Source organism: Phragmites australis, chromosome 9 (assembly GCF_958298935.1).
Source record: "Phragmites australis chromosome 9, lpPhrAust1.1, whole genome shotgun sequence".
NCBI classification, from domain to species: domain Eukaryota; kingdom Viridiplantae; phylum Streptophyta; class Magnoliopsida; order Poales; family Poaceae; genus Phragmites; species Phragmites australis.
The window spans coordinates 3,853,006-3,871,367 of NC_084929.1; the positions used below are offsets into that span (position 1 = coordinate 3,853,006).

Genomic DNA, 18,362 nt, shown 5'->3' on the forward strand with positions numbered 1-18,362 from the left:
CTCGTCAAAAGCTTTTTCAATATCCAAGTTTAACAGAACAATCTCTTTTTTTGAAGAATGGCATATATGCGCATATTTAAAAGACCAAACTATGGCAATCTTGAATGGACCTCTCTTTAATAAACCTATACTGATTTCTGTGAATTAATTGAAGAATAACCTTTTGAAGTCTGTCAGCCAAAATCGTTGATCAGAGAATTTAGCAAGGAGATGGGTCTATAATCTCCAACATGAGTTGGGTTATATTTCTTCGGCACAAGGGTAATGTAAGACCCATTAATACTTTGAACATTAATATTTCTATCACATAAATCATTACAAAGATCATAAAAGTCTTGAGCAATAGTAGACTAGCACTTTTTCAAGAAATCCCCATTGAAACCATCATGGCCACAAGACTTATTAGAGGCATGAATATGTGCCATCCAAATACTCTTCAATATGTGTCGTGCAATCAATATGTTCCGTCCAAATACTCTTTGCATGTTTCTTGCAATTTCTCATAGAAACCTTGTTGGTCATGAAGTTAAACTCAAACAATCCATTGCGGCATATGCCATAAGGTGGGTTAATAAGACTCCGTTTGGCATTGTGGTGTCTTTTGAAAGCACTTATTTCTTTTGGAATTGTGATGATGCAGCTAGTTGGGCATATTTTTTAAGCCCTGAAAAAACTTTACCGGTTTTAGTAGAGGAGTTCCATGGCGCGACATAGCACAACCACTACAAAGTGGCCAACCAACCTATTCAATCTTGTCCTGTGTAACTCTTGTTGCATGTTACATTGATACACAATGCGTGTTTTCACGCCCTCGGCTTAACTTATTGGCCTACAACTCAGCTTACAAAACTTGGAAGGTGCATTCACATATAGAGGCTAGCACTAAATGAAAATGAGATATGGGGGAAATAAGGGAATAAGTCAGTGACTCATTGTTTGAGGGAACTTGGGGAGTTTGCTAGAAAAGAAATTATCCCTTGTGAGTTCTTCTTTTGTATATTTATAAATTAAAGCAGTTATATCCAACTCCAATATAACAAAATAGGAGCAAATAGCCAAATACTATGTCAAAGCTAACATTAATTTCTTATTCTCCTAGAAAAAAGGCATCAGTTCCCCATGAAAAAGAATGTTTCCCGTTGTTCCCCCATTAAAACGCCAAGTAAATTGTACCGATGGAAGTATAGTAGTGTGTGTATACATACATACATACATGCATGCATACATACGTATGTACGTACGTATATGTGTGTGTGTGTGTGTGTGTGGCATAACATGTTACTTGGAACAAAGATTTGCACAACAATATATTGCATTTGGTCGATCATATATGTTGCACGATGCTGACTGCTGACCGTTGATCACTAGCTACCATGATGACAGATGCATGCCTGCATGTTTTGCTCAACAACAATGTGAGGAAATCCACGCCTGCTTGACTCTTAAACTGTTCTATGAAAGACTAGAATTCGGTTCATCATTGTGTTGCTTCTAAAAACAGGTTTGCCCTCTCCCAAATTTTCTGCATCCTAATCCATCCACATCTGACTGATTTTGTACCATTAATTTCTTTTCCGCCATTTGCTAATTCCTCAAACATATATACCAATGACCACTAGCCATAAACAGTGCCAACTAATTCAAGCATGATTTCTTCGTGCACAATTAGGTGGCCACATCTTATAAAAAGTTTGTCTATGATCACGTAGGTGAATGACTTGTTCAAAACACACGAGCATTCATGCATGCATCTTCATTGGTCATGCAATGGAGAGAAGAACAAGAGAAGTCCAAATGCACCTAGAGAAGATATATTATTTGGAAGGATAATATTTTTAATTTACTTTTACATATATGCATGTAGCAAAGCCTTGTCATTTTAGGATGTTGACGAATTGGTTAATTCTACATAATTTATAAATGCCTAGATCAACATGACCATCTATGCAGGTAAAGTTGATTGAGACATTTGCCAGCCTTTAACTTCCTGGTCCTCTTTGGCCCTCTTGCTTTTACAATATGTGGGATTTCCCTTTCTAGAGGACGTGATGCGATGACCAGATGTTGATTACAGAAGGGACATTGCAAACTTCAGAGTAAATAAAATCAATTTGGTTGCTACTAAGCTCTTTTTTTTCAGATAATGGAAAATCATTGCTACTACGTTCATAAATCCATACTAATATAATAGGCGCTAGTAAGGCCAAATTACATCATCTAAAAAAATAAGTAACGCCAAACTAAACCTAATGGAAGTAAATCTTAGGTATGGCCGTTTGTAACTTGGGAAATTTACAGGAAATAATTTGATTTCCGCAAGAATAAAAAAGTTCTCACGTTCCAAATAGAGCCTTACGTTCGATGTCGATTTGTATGTAGTTGTACATATCTGTAATGGAAACAAAAAATATATGGTGACTTTCATTTGGTATCCTCACATCACATGGCCGACCAATTCATTTGGTCCCCAGCTGCAGATGGATTATTTCACACACACTTGAAGAAAACACAGGAGGAAAGAAACATATATTCAGTCTACTCTGAATGGAATGGACTAGCCAGAGACGAAAGGAGAGGACAAATATAATCTGAATTCACAAGAACTCATGCACAGTTACACACATAAGACATGAATGAGGAATCCAATTCTGGCCTCACAAACTCCAGGGATTTTCCTCGCATTTTCCTTGAGCAAAAGAACCCAAGAACATGAAGAAACTCAGGACCATTCGTTTGGATAAGACGTAACAAAGTTTTTTTTTTCAGAGAAGTTTTCGGATCTTCCAAGGATCTTCTGTGGACAAATTGGTCATGGAGTGCGAACCTTCAAGGCAACGCCATGTTCAAGGCCACATTTTATTGATGGAAATTGGGCACAAAAGTTGCAAGTTTTCCATGGAACATTATTCCCTAAGGCGCCGGGAATATCCATGCTCCGAATTGATTTGTAGTCTTGGTTGGTTTTAGAGATTGTGATGTGTAATGTGAGGACACCCGTCCATAAGACCCTAATTTGTCATGCTAAACCTTGTAAGCAGGTAACCCCGCTCTATTTCTAATTTCTCCCTCTAGATAAAGCAAGGCCACAGTCTTTGGTCTAAAAGTTCGGATGGCGCACACTTTAATTTGTTCCTAGCCAGACACAGGCAGCATGTTTAAGAAATTGTAATTCACATGCTGCTAGAAAGTAATTCATTGTGGTGACGAGCACAGCAGCAGCAGAGAAATTTAGGTAAAGGAGTGTCGATAGCACACTCGGGTGTTTAGATATCGTAGTTTAATTTTAGATGGGATAAAAAAACTAAGAGAAGATTATCCGTTAATTTTTTCTATTAATTTATTTATTTTTTTTTATTAGTAAAATATGTCTTATATTCATAGCCGATAAGATACGAGTAAACTAGAGAAATAGGATGTATGATAAAAATGAATAAATTATTTAAATTTTAGAGGTTTTTATTATATGAGAAGATAGTAGGAGAAGAGGTGACGTGAGAACTAGCTAATGTTTTATATATTAAATATAAGGTGGCGTTTGGATGGGAGAATCCGATCAGCTGAATCGGTTGAATTCGTACCAAACAAGCATTTTGGCCTAGGATGAGAATCATCTCAAAAGGTGATTCACAGTGATTCTGGCCCTCAATGTGTAGATTTCCTCAAGTGAAATTGAATTCAGTCAGCTAGTCAAACTGTTTTCAGAATTGATTCTGATTCATACCAGATAATCATTTACAAAATGTTTTTTTTTAGAAAACAGGATGCCTATCAAATGGACCCTAATCCTAACTATTCCCGGTGCAATAAATTTCCATATCAAACAGGCTCTCGGTTGTAGGAACCCAATTACTATCGAAGTATCGGATTACTTAAAAAATGTCGTTAACTTAAGATATATGTAGCGGCTTTTGTATTGTGATCATCTCTCTCTCTCTCTCTCTCTCTCTCTCTCTCTCTCTGTGACTAGCTTTTGTATTCAAATCATCTTGCCTGATTACCTTTCTGCAGTTCTGCTTTCCTGAGTCAAGGCTTTGCTGCCAATGTGATTGATGTTAGTTCACAAGTCACATTGACTGGGACATGCCCTGGCATATTTGTTGGAAATTGGTGTTGCAAATATCAAGTTGCCACAAGCATCCAACATCTGCTACTGCCCTGAAGCTTCACCCCTAGACAGATGACAGGTCAGCTCCAACGCTTGTGTTGACCAAATTCTCAATCTATGGCTTGTGCACTATATATATGAGTCCATCCATGGCCTCTCCATCCCAAGCCATTGATCAGCTGCAAAACCTCAAAAGCCTACTACTGCTACTGCATACAACACTTCACAATCTACTCGTCTTCCCCTGACACACACAATTAACCATGGTGGTTCCGGTGATCGACTTCTCCAAGCTCGATGGCGCCGAGAGGGCGGCGACGATGGCGCAGATCGCAAACGGATGCGAAGAGTGGGGATTCTTTCAGGTACAAATTAAACATGATACATGGATGCCATGTCAAGTTCATGGAAATTGTAACGGCGATGAGCATGGAATGTATTGCATTGCTGTTGGATTAAGCCTGACTGATTTGTGTTGTGTTGTTGCTGTTGATTAATTGACCGCAGCTGGTGAACCATGGCATCCCGTTGGAGCTTCTTGAGCGCGTGAAGAAGGTGTGCTCCGAGTGCTACCGCCTCCGGGAGGCGGGGTTCAAGGCGTCGGAGCCGGTGCGCACGCTGGACGCACTCGTGGAGGCGGAGCGGCGCGGCGAGGCGGTGGCGCCGGTGGACGACATGGACTGGGAGGACATCTTCTTCATCCACGACCGCAGCCAGTGGCCGTCCAACCCACCAGAGTTCAAGGAGACCATGCGCGAGTACCGCGCCGAGCTCAGGAAGCTCGCCGAGCGGGTCATGGAGGCCATGGACGAGAACCTCGGCCTGGGGAAGGGCACCATCAAGGGCGCCTTCTCCGGCGACGGGCGCCACGAGCCCTTTTTTGGCACGAAGGTCAGCCACTACCCGCCGTGCCCGCGCCCGGACCTCATCACGGGCCTGCGCGCGCACACGGACGCCGGAGGCGTCATCCTGCTGTTCCAGGACGACCAGGTCGGCGGCCTGCAGGTGCTCAAGGACGGAGAGTGGACCGACGTGCAGCCGCTCGCCGGAGCCATCGTGGTCAACACCGGCGACCAGGTGGAGGTGCTCAGCAACGGCCGGTACCGCAGCGCGTGGCACCGCGTCCTGCCCATGCGCGATGGCAACCGCCGCTCCATCGCGTCGTTCTACAACCCGGCGGTCGAGGCCACCATCTCGCCGGCGGTGGCCGGCGGCGAGGCGTACCCGAAGTACTTGTTCGGCGATTACATGGACGTGTACGCCAAGCAGAAGTTTCAGGCGAAGGAGCCAAGGTTCGAAGCCGTCAAGGCGCCAAACTCGTCTGCGGCGGCTTAAAGCAAATTATTAAGGAGATTAAAACTAATTATTTATTTATTGGTTGGATTTAATAACCTTAAGAAAAAAGTTTAATGTGGGTTATTATTTGAATTGTTTCAATGTGTTATAGCGGTATGGTATGGTGCTATTATTGTGTTAGTAACAAATTTGTTGAAGTATTTGGTATAGGATAGAATTAAGCACATGCACATCCAACTCTTGGGTTTTTTCATGTACTTAATGTGATACAGATTGCAAGAGTTGTACCATTACTCTTCAAATCCAATAAAATGCAACCTTTGGTCCTATCAAAAAATTGGGGTTTGTCCTCTTACATCCGCTACCATCCATCAGCCTTAGAGATTCACACGTGAAGAGAGAAGTAGTGTCGTGCTCCTATTGTATTCCGGCTTTGAGGCATTTTTTTCGTCACCGGGCAAAATTACTTTTCGAGTGTAGGATATTGTTCTAGCTCCTAAGTGAGTGCCATGTCATCTATCCCTGTCAACTTTACATGGACCACCATTTGTGCGCATCCAAATCACTCCATGTGGCGACGGTGACTGATGCTCCTAATTCGTACGCGTGAGCTGGTAAACTCACCGCTCACTTCTGACAGCCTCTTTTTTTAGAATTTTTTCCCTCCGTATCTTTCTATATTCAGAATTTTTTGCCTATAATTTTTTTCCCCTACGACAATCCATCGTCCACAGAAACCTTTGTCAACGTCTGCCTACGATTGATTCAGATTCTTTTTGAAACAGTGGCAAGAGCGCTGCCATTCATTAAAGAAGAAACAAAATTTTTACAATAACAGAATAACTGCCAGTGAAAACGATAGGGAGCAACGGCTAAAACGAGAACAACTAAGGATGGCTACAAATAAAAAAAATTAACACCGAAGGAATGACATATAGATACAATATCGTAGAAGGCTTAGAGGTTTGGCGCCCTCTCTGCTTCCAGTTTTGCCATGACCTCATCTATTATCAGAGAAGAAACCTAAGCTAGCTACAAGCTTTTGTTCTAAAAAAAATCGCATGTTTCTTTCTTTCCAGATGTTCCAGCAAGTATAGATAAAGACTAAATTGGCCACTTTCCGTTCATTCTAGGGGATCGACGCTATCGTCTCTTCCCACCATGCTGCAACCAAGGCATGGTCATGCAGGAGCATCGCTCTGAATTTGTGTCTCTATGACCAACAAGTGACATGATCTCAAACCTCTTTTCAGAAAACGCATTGCAATCCAAGGTGTAAAGTTGATTCTTTGTTTGATCACAAAGTGGGCATAAGTTATTATGTGTCCAATTCTTTTGTGCTAGATTGTCTGACGTGTTTAGCTTTTTTTGAATCAACAACCAAAAAAAAAACTTACATTTGTTCTCCACCTTAGCCTTCCAAATTTGATTAGCTTTGAATGTGCAAAATGAACTGTGAAATTGTACGAGATATGCATATTTCACGCTATAAGCACCATCTGTTGTCCATTTCCAAACAATAGTATCTGGGGTGTCTAGCTGCAGAACAACACCTTGGATTTTCACCCAGAGATTGATGAACTCATGTAGCTGCACGGATGTCGTGATGCCTCTCCCCGAGTGGATCCAATTATTGTTCTACAAGTCATGCTCCACTATTCGGTTCTTCTTTGTAGCGATGATAAAGAGATTGGGAGCTACATCCTTTGGAGCCTGACCCTGCAATCATCTTGAATCCTATAATTTTTCTTTGCTACCATTGCCGATGGTGACAACAGTAGAGGCCGCAAATAGTTGTCGATTGGTTTCATCATAAGGAATAGTAACTCCAAGCCAAGGTCTTTCCGGTTGTTGCCATTCAAACCACAACCATCTTAACCGTAGTGCTCTCCCAAATGCTGTCAATTTTTTTGACTTGAGCCCACCAAGCTTCTTGGGGCGGCATACCCTTTTCTAATTTACTAAACAATGTCCTCCCTTCACTTGTTATGCTTCCTTCCACAAAAAAAACCCGTCTTATTCGATCTATGCCTTTTGTAGCCCACTTATTTAGCTAAAAGACGAGAGATGGTAGATGGGTTGTGATGATAGAACCGAATCGGTGAGTGTCAACCATCCAGTTCTTGTGAGAAGCTTGCCTTTCTAGACCAGGACCTTTCTCAATCACTGGGAATATTTGCTAAATTTCCTCTATATTGAGGCCATTGCAACTTATGGGATATATCTCAAATTTCTCCAGGTTTGTAACTAAGCCCGAGGTCTTTCCAAAGGTCTCTAGAATGCATTTAGCAGCCATCATGTCTTCTTTATTTGGTGCAATGAAAATAGCAGCATCATCGGCATAAAGTGAGATCTGCAACCGAGCTACTCTATTGTGGATTGGTTTAAGCAAACCTCTAGCCAAGGCCGATACAAATAATTTTTGCAGAGGGTCAATTGCTAGGATGAAAAGCATTGGCAAGAACGGATCACGTTGTCGAATGCCCCTCTTGTGGAAGAAGCGATCACCCGGCGTGCCATTCAACAAGACACGGGAGCTAGAAGTAGAGAAGAGCAATGCCATCCAATCACGCCATCGTTGACTGAATCCCAGATTCTGCAGAAGCTCTAGAAGATATTCCCAACTCACTGTGTCAAAAACCTTTGCAATATCTAGTTTGAGAAACAAGGCTGGTTCTTTCTTCCTATGTAAACTCTTCACCAAATTCCAAGTGTACATAAAATTATCTTGAATGCACCTCTTCTTTATAAAAGCACTTTGATTCACTGAAACCAAATCATTGAGATGAGGGGCTAGCCTATTTGCTAGCAATTTCGTGAAAATTTTAGCTATGATGTTTATTAGACTAATTGGCTTGTAGTCTTTAACATGCGACGCATCTAGTTTCGTTGGTAGAAGGAAAATGTTTGCGGTATTGATCAGATGAAGATGATCACCTCTGAGATTATATATTTGATGTATGGCCGCCACCATATCATCTTTGGCAATGTCCCAACATAGCTTGAAGAAAAGACCTATAAAACCATCCGGACCAACGCCTTTTCGGATGGCATGTCCAAAATGGTGTCCCTAATTTCCTGCTCATCAAAAGGCAATTCCAAATGAGAGATGTCTGATGCATGAACATCCAATGCCGCCCAATTTAGTGAAAGTTCCCTATACACTTTCCTTCCCATGTGTTTAGAAAAGTGCTTATGAAGTTCTTGGGCCTTTTCTTCATGTGAAAAGGCCAAACCAGATGGTGTACTCAGCTGCTTAATGTAATTCTTTTTTCTTCTCCCGATTGCTTTGAGGTGGAAGAGCTTGGTGTTAGCATCGCCCTCCCGTATGGAGAGTTGTCGTGCTCTTTAGCGCAATCTTGTTTTCTCCATGGTAGCCTGTCCAAGGCAACGTAAACATAATTTATTCTTGAGTTCTCTTTCAACCGAGGATAACTGTCTCATTTCCTGGATTCGTCATTGGACACGTACGTGCTATCAGCAACTTCGGTAATTTAAGGTTCACAAATAGTTGCATGGTTGTCACGCTCGCACAAGGTCGTTGAGCCGAGATGTTTCGTGAATTTTTAAGCTGTCTCGTTCGTCGTTCTGAAGCTATTGCATCCCGTTGAAAACCCTCCTGGACTCCTGGTTGAAGGACAGGAAATATCCACCTATTCGTTGGGCTGTCTAAAGAGCTCGAGGTTCATAAGCTACTCAAACTTGACTCATTAAAAGCTCAATTCGAGATAGATTTTAGTCTGGCTCGAAGCTTACGAGTCTCTTATCCTATTTAATAATTCAACAATTTATATATTTGATTGGAAATGGAAAAGAAAATTTATTAACAATTTATACGCTTGATTAGAAATAGAGAAGAAACTTTATAAATTTTATCTATTAACGACTCTACTCGAGTCGAGCTCGAGCCATGCCGAGCTTTAGTTGAGCCAAGCTCTAGCTTATCTCTAGGCTCAGTTGGCAACTCATGCTCGCTCAAGCTCGGCTCGAGTTTCTATCTAACTGGAGGTTGCTATGCCAAGTTTGCTGGAGCTCGGCTCATTGATAGCCCTACCTGTTCATATGATGGGGCAAGGATTCCACTTTTGCTAGCTCATGGTGTTGGCACTGTTCGGACATCAGGTCTTTCCATGGTGACTTGGTGGTAGGTGTTGCCTTTGCCTTGTGAAGCCGGAGGCCCAGAGAGGCTGAGTTGAGCCGTGCGTGGTTAGGTCTGGGCCCATTGGGCACCTCTCTTCCATGTTCCATCCGGTATAGACTCTTTATTAAACTTATCTCTTAAATAAGAAGCATCCTCTACCACTATATATGATATTATTAGTGACTGGTCCTAACAGTGACCTTTCACCAATGGTCTTCGGCAAAAACGTTAAAAGGATAACATCTTCGGTTTCCTTCAGAACACACGCGAGGGTGACGTGGTAAGAGCGCTACACGCGTGAGGCTAGGTCACGGGTTCGATTCAGTTGGAACACAAAGTATTAAACAGTGTGAAAAATCGTCTGTGACACGTGGCGAGTGGTGATGACTCTGTATTGAGATGACTCGGGTGAAAAAGATTTTTTTTATTTTTTTCGTATCAAAAATAGGAAAATCGTTCGTTAGTCATAAGTGAGGGATCACAACTGTGACCCGTCACTTATAACCTTAATAAGTGACGGGAACTATGACATGTCACTTATGATATTAATAAGTGACAGATCAAGTTATGATCTCATTGGTGATGAGTCCTTACATGTCACTTATGACTAGTTATTAGTGACGCGTTCAGGGTGACGGATATGGTATCCGTTAACTATTATGATTATAACCTGTAGCTTTTTTCACGTAGTGAGTCTTAAATCCCTGATTTTTTACCTGCTCCATTTCTTAAGAGCTTTGGCAGCCCGGGATAGCTTGATGTGTAATCGGCGTATTGCGTCTTGCTCATGAATTTGCTTATTCCAAGCCTCCGAGACCACCTGAGAAAAACCCTCAAGCTTTGTCCAGAAAATCTGAAACCGGAATATACTGGTCGGTTTGAATTGCATATCTCCAAGAAAGAGAGGGGAGTGATCTGATGCCTCTGAAGAAAGAGCATGCATCTGGCAGTTGGGGAAAAGAATATCCCAGTCAATTGTGCAAAAGACCCTGTCGATCCTTGTGTGTTCTTCATGCTGACTAGCCCATGAGTACTTTCTACCAAGGAGGTCAAGCTCTTTTAATTCCAGCTCATCCAAAGCGCTCCTAAATTCAGACATGAGCCTCCTATTAAGACGTGTCATGCTTTTATCAGCTGATTGATATATGAGATTGAAATCTCTAATTATTAGCCACGAATCAAGAGAGACAGGTTTGAGATCTTTTAGCTCTTCTAGAAAAGCTCTTGTTTCATCTTGAGGGCCATACACCGAGGTGATAGTCCAGCATACACCCTCACTCTTCATTTTCAGTTTGGCTGATATGGTGTAGTCGGTGAGGATTCAGATTTATCCACCACCGTTTCGCAAGCTACACTTCGGTAAAGAAGATGCACCACTGAACTCACGAGTCATAGCTAGGGGCAAATCTCAACGGTCACACACCGTCCAAAACAACGTTGTGAACGTCGCCCGCCCGACCATGCCAAAATGTCAGCAACCGTGCTGCGCCTGCACAGACGACCTACGCCCACGGCCTCAGGCCAGTTGCTGTCCCATTACACCGTTTCTAACCGTATTCTCTTTATTCCATTCCTTTCCTGATTCTCCTCCTCATTTCTATTCCTTTTATTTTTTTTCTTATCTTCAACAGTTTCCCTTCGAATAGATTCGTGAAAAAAAAAAGAAAATCTCATCTTAAAGAGAATAATCTTATAAATAACTTCGTAACAAAAATCATAAAGAGAAAACATTAAAACACTAAAAAAACAAAAATCCCTTCACAAAGAGATTCTAAACCTTAACAAAAATCGGTTAGAGATTCTAAACCTTAACAAAAATCGGTTAGAGATGATCTTACAGCAATACAGCCTCTAGTTATCTCACCTTTGCACACACTGGCGCCACGGCGGCAGTCCCTTCCAGAGCACGCCGTCCTATGCCACCAAGTGGCTAGCTACCAGGTAGCCCAGAAACCAAATTATGTATAGCTAAAACCAAAAAACGTTCATCCAGACCCAAACCTATGGTTCTCCAATTTACCATGACCATGAGTTTCATCCGAATTGAAACGAATATACTCAAGGTCATCAAAAGATTAGGCCATAAACAGCACAATACCCCAGTTACCACTATTTCATAGACCACAACATTTCAAAGTATCAATCATCCAAGTCAACTTGCGAGTGCTTAATATATGATTAAAGCATGCCATGATACGGCGCGAACAGCAGTTACAGAGTGACTCCGCTATCCTCGTAGCATATCCCTAATGTAGGCAACGATTCTACTATTTGACGACGAATGTACAAAATGAGTCCAGCCCATGCTGTGTCCGGAAGGATATGCAACAGCACGCATGGATAGCCCCAAAAGGCCCTGCAAATCATGGCATGGCAAAAGTTGTTGAAGCACCATTACATTGCAGTAGCTGCCACCCCATGGTAGTAGTACGCAAGTCTCGAAGCTGTTTTGACTTGGCAACGACGACCAATCAAGCCAGGTATTTGTACATATTCGCGTTGTCCTTGTCGCGCTCCAAGTAGTCCCTCGTGATGAGATCCTCAATTCTCTTCTTAATGGCTTTAAAATCAGGCTGCAGCATACACAAACCCAATAAGGAAATGGACAGATGCTAGTAGCAACACCAAAATATGAGATCTCAGTTTTAAAGCCATCAATGAATAGCTAGCTATGTTGATTGAGTGTGCTAGGTAGGGGGTCTGGGATCAATTGACTACTTCGAATGCAACATCAAGGAAAAGTGAACAAAAAATGCAACTGAAATTATTAACACAACAACCGCTAGCTATGTCGATTCAGTTTTACTAGGCAGGGGTCATAGCCAAGGTAACGTGAACAAAAAATTGCAACTGAAATTATTAACACAACAACTGCTAGCTATGCCGATTCAGTGTTACTAGGCAGGGGTCTGGGACATGTGACATTCATATGTAACAGCTACCTCAACATGGTAAGAAGCAACTTCAATCCAAAAGGGTAAATGGCTACTACTCATTTCAACAGGTATCAGGCAAAGTTCCGTAAACAAAACCTTGCAAGTGAAATTAATAACACATAACAATTGCAAGGATTAAATAACCATAGCAGGTGATCACAGAAACAAGAAGTCTCCGCATGTGAAATGTACGAAGGATTAAGCTAAGTATGAAGAATTTTTCATATGGGAGACGAGCTGGAGGTACCTTGAACATCCGGCTGAGCTGCTCGACACATTCCGCAACTAGCTGTTGATGACCCATAACTTTGCGGCTCTTCATAATGCGCACGATTGATGCATCAATTGCATACCTTCTGTCCTTGTCAACGTCTTCGACAACCTTTTTCTTCTCATCAACGGGAGGTAGAGGTATCTGGACAGGATGAAAAATGCGATGATTGCATTGGTAACACAGATGGTAAGCTCTGGTTATCAAGTCCAGCAATAAAAGAACATTAAAAAAATGGAAATACCTTAATTCTTCGCATCCTGTCAGTGAATTTTGAATTGAACTCAAAAACATCATTGGGCAAAATAGATCTGTTAGCTGGTTCTTTGTTAAGAATCTTGTACTTCGCACAAGAGAGTGAATGGAGCAAACGCACTACATCATCATCTGAAAGGTTTAGTTGTGTTACAATCTCAGAATAACTAAGCCTGTCAGACCCATTGAATAGCAGTAGCAATGCAGCCTGTCAAAAGGAGAGGCATGGAAAAAAAAAGGCATCAGACAGGTTAGTATACTACTACTGTTGATACTTCACAGTGATGATCTAAAATTACCTGATATGTCGTAACAATAAGCTCAATAGGTTTGGCCTCAAACTTTGCATTGATATTACAGGTTCCCAAGGAATATATCCAGGTAAGTTTCCTGTGCTTTGTTCTTGTTTGGTAAAACTCCTTGAAAACCTCTACACATTTAACCTGAAAAATATTGAGAAATATATAAATGTTCAGTTCAAATAAGAACATAGCGAAAATTTTGCATGGAAAAGAACACAAATATGAGCTAATATGTTCCAAAATCAGAATGTAGTGAATCTCTTGTAGAACCTCAAGGTGAAAATTTACCATCTCAGCAGGAAGGTTTATGTCAAAAGTTTTGTAGCTAGGCCAGAATCCTGTTGTCAAAACAGTGACAGCCAAGTCTATCCCAGGATTCAACTCCGGATGTGCAGCTACAAACTCTTCAAACTTAGTTTGATGATCTCTTGCAACGGTAAGGTCAGTAACCATGCCCTCCATTTTTGAAGTAAATTGCCCCCCACACTGTTGCTTGAGCTTTGTCAGGATGCTTCTCTCATGTTCATCATTAGCACTTTTGTCGAAAAGCAATCTTCTTGCAAGTTTCTTCCTGGAAGATAGCTCACACAAGACAAAACATGAATAACAATTCCACAGGGGCAAAAATATTTAATTCCTTAAATACGATAGCCAAGAGCATTGGAAATACCAAGTACAATATCAAGCACTAACCTGTAGAACTCAGCAAAGAGGTCTTTATCACTGATGTATGCAAGCAATCTTACCACCTGAAAAATAGTCAATAGCACATGTAAAAGTTCACATTCATAATTTAATAAAAGCAGCAAAAGAAAAAGACAAGATGTACCTTCTCAAGGGCATCTTCAATGGCTTCATCACTGAGCTTTTCACTGCAGCCTTTCTTCAGAATGTTATCACAGAAGGTAGCGAGCAATTCAGCACTTGAACTGCCAGAGACACCCTTGTTACAGAAGACCTCAAAGGCTTCTTTAAGTGCCTGTAGTGACAGATATCTGAGAATGAGGCATCATCTTTAAGTTTATGATAACAGCAAAATGAAATGTGGGCATATCAATTACCAGACCTTATGGAAGAGTGTATGGCCCTGGAAACATTCTGTCACGTATGCTACATACTTGTCATGCAGTTCGATGATTTTCCACACAAAAACCTAAAAGCAAGAATAAATGTAAGGTAACATTATAACATTGCGCACAATAAAAGCACCATGCAATTAAGATACACACCTGTTCTTGCATACCAACCATATCCTTCTTCTCTGGCTGTACAAAAAAAAAGAATTGTAGAATATTTATTCAGGAAAAAACAAATCAGAAAAATAATCAAATAGCACATAAATCAAAAAATTAGGTGGCAGAATGTCAAGTATACAAAATGACAATGCGCAGAAATAATAGAACTGAGAAAGAAGAGCCACTTAGCAACCTAGCTTCAGTGTTCAGCTGTATACAGTTCCAAACTTTAATATGAGTTGTTTGAAACAACATGATGTTGCACCACAAATTTAAACTTGTTTACATAAATTGCAATTCTAATCCATAACTTAAATGGAACACAAATAATGCAAGTGCTGAAGAAATAATGCACCTTCTTATTACTAGCAGAATCTTCTGCTTGCTTGACCAAGGCCGTACCCTCATTCGTGACATGCTGCGGAGAAAAAGTAATTCAATCAGAACGTGCAAACAGTTCCAAGGAATAGAATGAGTTCAGAGAGAATGAGACACTCTGCAAGAAAATCAATACCGTTTTAAACATATTAGAAATAGGTTCCAGACCACGGCTAATTTTGGAGAAGAGCCTGTACATCCTAGAAAGATCCTCAACCTGTAGCAATAGAGAAATGTAGTCAATATTGTTGATGCATTCATGAATGGAGCAAAGCAAAACCTTATCATGTTTCCAACAAACCTTGTCATCACGAAGCAAAGCAAAACACCCCGAATGCTCCTTCTCCAACAGTGGAGTTGCATATTGGGCAAGCAATTCATTTTGCACTTTCTGTGAAAAACAGAAGTAAAATAATGTAAAGGCCATACAAGGAAATATGTTAAACATCATTCAATCTACATTGCAACATTCTGAATGCAAAACTATGAAATACTTGAAGAAAATGTTAATCAAAATGTACAATGGAACTGAGCAAACTTTCGACAGACCTCCAATAATTTCTGTTCACTGCTAATATGCAAATAGTGACCAACTCGCTCCTTCTCTCGCTTCAAACACTCCTCAGCCTAATGAAAGAGGCATCACCCATCAAAACAAATAAACAATATTGCCATGAAGAAAAACAGATATAAGCAGATAGAGATCTTCTCAAGGGTACCTTAATCATATAATCCGGACAAGAGTCCTCAAGAATCCAGCTTTGAGCCTTGACAGAGTAGTATTCTGTAGTATCCTTAAGCAAGAAATCTTCGAAGTCATTTTCATAACAATCCATTTGACCCAACCCGATTTCAACAAATATATCCAGGACATTCTTCAACAAAGCCCTGTCAATCTGTTCACCCTCACGCTCTTTGTCTATCTGTTGAAAAGAATGCATGCAACAAAATGTTATAAGACCAACCATCGTATGTGACCTCATATAGGGATGCAAAGACTTACCAAAGCAATAACTGCATCTTTTACTTGTCCTTTGATCTCTTGATATATCTATTATCATGAATTAAACTAATTAGGATATGGATGTTGAAAAAGCACGCACAGAACAGAAGCTGGAAATCAAGAGAGAAGTTGTTTACCAACTCCCGGAAGCAGGTAAGTCCAACTTCTTTAAGTGGGGTAAGTGACCTCCGTGAGATGAAGTACCGATCAAGATAATGGAAGAAGCGTGAGAGCCACCGAACCATGACTTTATGGTTTGACCACCTTTGCACTAGCTCCCTCAACATAAACTCATCATGCTTCTCTCTTAATGAAGGTAATACCTGCACGAAATTAAATTAAGTGATAAAACTCCTCCCAAAAAGTGAACGACTCAACGTACAGTTAAAATGAAGAGGATAGCAATGACATAGCGCATGCAATGATATAATACGATTAGAATAAAATGTCATTCTAAATCAGGCATCACCATAGATTCAGTCTCCATTCATGCAACCACTTATAGCTAAAGTGAGGTCAATGAACTTCTATAAGAGTATGGGTTCCTTTCATAAATCAAATATGCATCATCAAACAAGCAATTTACTATGGTGCAGAAAAACACCTTTATCCTTTAAAAATGATGACATGCACACTCGATTATTCCAGCCAATATTTAGCTTCCTACCGTAAAATAGTTATACTCATTTAATTTAGTCCACTGAAAAGACGATGCAAGCTTGCAACACTCTTATGTACATGATAATATTTAACTATAACAAATAAGCCGCGAATAGTTAGAATTGTTAATTGGTCAAGTTACTCAACAAATCAACCTTGGAGAAAACCAGAATAACTAGACCAAATGTTTCATGAAATCAAGATGCATATAGTTAGAACAAATAGTTCAACTAACTATCCTGTAGTGAGTAAGTGAGGTACAAAAGAATGGAGGGGAGCAATGGCTACCACTTCCACATATTCAAGCATAGCAAGATTCTGGTTACCTCGAAAACAATCAAACTGCCAGGGTTCTCATTTCTACCCAAAAAAGGCCTATCTAGTGAGTGAAATCCTCTCCAGTTGTGAAATGTATGCTCTCTAACCTTAATTTGCCCAAAACAGAAGATACAAGCTCCCACAGAAAGCATAAATTATGGACACAGCACTCCTGGAGGAAATATCCCAATGGCATCACCCAGTAAGAGATTCCTAGTGGGGGTTCCCGGTATCCTACTTCTAGTCTGGCATTTACCTGTACAGCAGCTTTGGTACAAAAAAATAACCGAGCAGAAAACAAAGAGCAATGTAATCCACCTATGGAACACTCAAATCCGTGTATATTCACTTAAGAATCAATTGAAATTATGGGCTGTTTAGCATAACAACAAGAACTACTCCATGAAAAACACGCAATCAATAAAACTTATCATCTACACATTGTCAAGTAATCTATCACGTAGCACAAAACGACCAAAAAGAAACGGAGAACATCCCCAAATACACCAACCCCCTTCTCCTCACAACCTAGCAACGGTCCAAATGCTAATCGACCAAAACTGAAACACATGCCTGAGTCGATGTGATCTATCACACTAGGAAACCTAACCCTAATACCGAATAGCAACAGCAAAAACAAAATCAACTACGTCCCACACAGACATTCACATGAACGGATGCAATCAACCGGCGGCTCACCATGGAGGTGATGTACTCCTCGAACGACTCGCGGTACTTGTCGTAGAGCTGCTGCGAGTAGTCGTGCGGCGGCTTCTGCGTGCACATGTTATATATCGTCCTGCGAAAAGGCGACCGAAACCCTAGATCAGAACCGGATCGAAGCGGATCGAGGCGAAACCCTACGGGAGGCGGAGGAGCGGAGAGGGAGACGTACGTGTAGAGCATCATGTAGTCCTCGGAGCTGAACTGCGGCTCGGGCTTGCCCTCGAGGATGTTCTTTAGCTTGGTGATGCCTTTCTGCATGAACGCCCATCCCTCCTCCAGATCGATCGTCCTCCGCTCCTGCCCCGCCATCGCTGCCTCCGGTGCCCGCGCCGGTGACGCCGGGGGGGCGCAAACCCTAGCGCCGCCGCGTGGGGTTTGCTGGTTCGCTTTTTGGCTTCGGTCTCGTCCGAGCGAGGCGAGAGAGAGAGAGAGGAAGGAGATGAGCCGCTGCGCTGCGCCTGTGGCCTCGTTGGCCTAGGTGCGCGTGGTTCCTGGGAAGCTTCCGTCGGCGCGCGTGGTTCCTGGCCGTCGTCCGATCGGAAGGTGGACGGCCCAGATGATGAGCGGGCATGATCTCTCTGCAGTAAATAAAGATTTTCGGTTAAAATATATGAGTTTGGTTCATTATATTTAGGGATTTTTGTCAGTGGGATATTGATAATATGTGTTTTTCTCTCTAGCACATCATACTCGTCAATTTTTTAAAAATGTGACTTAGTCTCTAGAACACCGTGAT

The 18,362-nt window shown here is 41.4% G+C and overlaps 2 protein-coding genes across 3 annotated transcripts; one reads left to right on the plus strand and one right to left on the minus strand.

Moving 5' to 3' along the window:
* The first annotated feature begins 4,229 nt into the window (after nucleotides 1-4,229).
* On the plus strand, nucleotides 4,230-5,631 carry LOC133928442 (1-aminocyclopropane-1-carboxylate oxidase-like). Its single transcript, XM_062374773.1, has 2 exons — nucleotides 4,230-4,470; nucleotides 4,613-5,631. Exons 1-2 carry the CDS (start codon nucleotides 4,369-4,371, stop codon nucleotides 5,438-5,440), a joined length of 930 nt encoding a protein of 309 aa, XP_062230757.1. The 5' UTR covers nucleotides 4,230-4,368; the 3' UTR covers nucleotides 5,441-5,631.
* A 5,994-nt stretch (nucleotides 5,632-11,625) lies between these two features.
* Nucleotides 11,626-18,088, minus strand: LOC133928443 (cullin-1-like). Of its 2 annotated transcripts, XM_062374775.1 has the most exons (18): nucleotides 17,796-18,087; nucleotides 17,600-17,699; nucleotides 16,060-16,245; nucleotides 15,923-15,970; nucleotides 15,639-15,842; nucleotides 15,469-15,546; nucleotides 15,221-15,310; nucleotides 15,056-15,136; nucleotides 14,897-14,959; nucleotides 14,536-14,571; nucleotides 14,373-14,459; nucleotides 14,136-14,285; nucleotides 14,000-14,055; nucleotides 13,595-13,877; nucleotides 13,304-13,447; nucleotides 12,994-13,212; nucleotides 12,726-12,893; nucleotides 11,626-12,115 (listed from the first exon to the last, which is right to left on the minus strand). In XM_062374775.1, exons 1-18 carry the CDS (start codon nucleotides 17,933-17,935, stop codon nucleotides 12,014-12,016), a joined length of 2,235 nt encoding a protein of 744 aa, XP_062230759.1. In that variant the 5' UTR covers nucleotides 17,936-18,087; the 3' UTR covers nucleotides 11,626-12,013. The 2 variants fall into 2 exon arrangements, with proteins under 2 accessions (XP_062230759.1, XP_062230758.1); XM_062374774.1 differs by having other exon boundaries at nucleotides 15,056-15,310; nucleotides 17,796-18,088.
* Nucleotides 18,089-18,362: the final 274 nt, after the last annotated feature.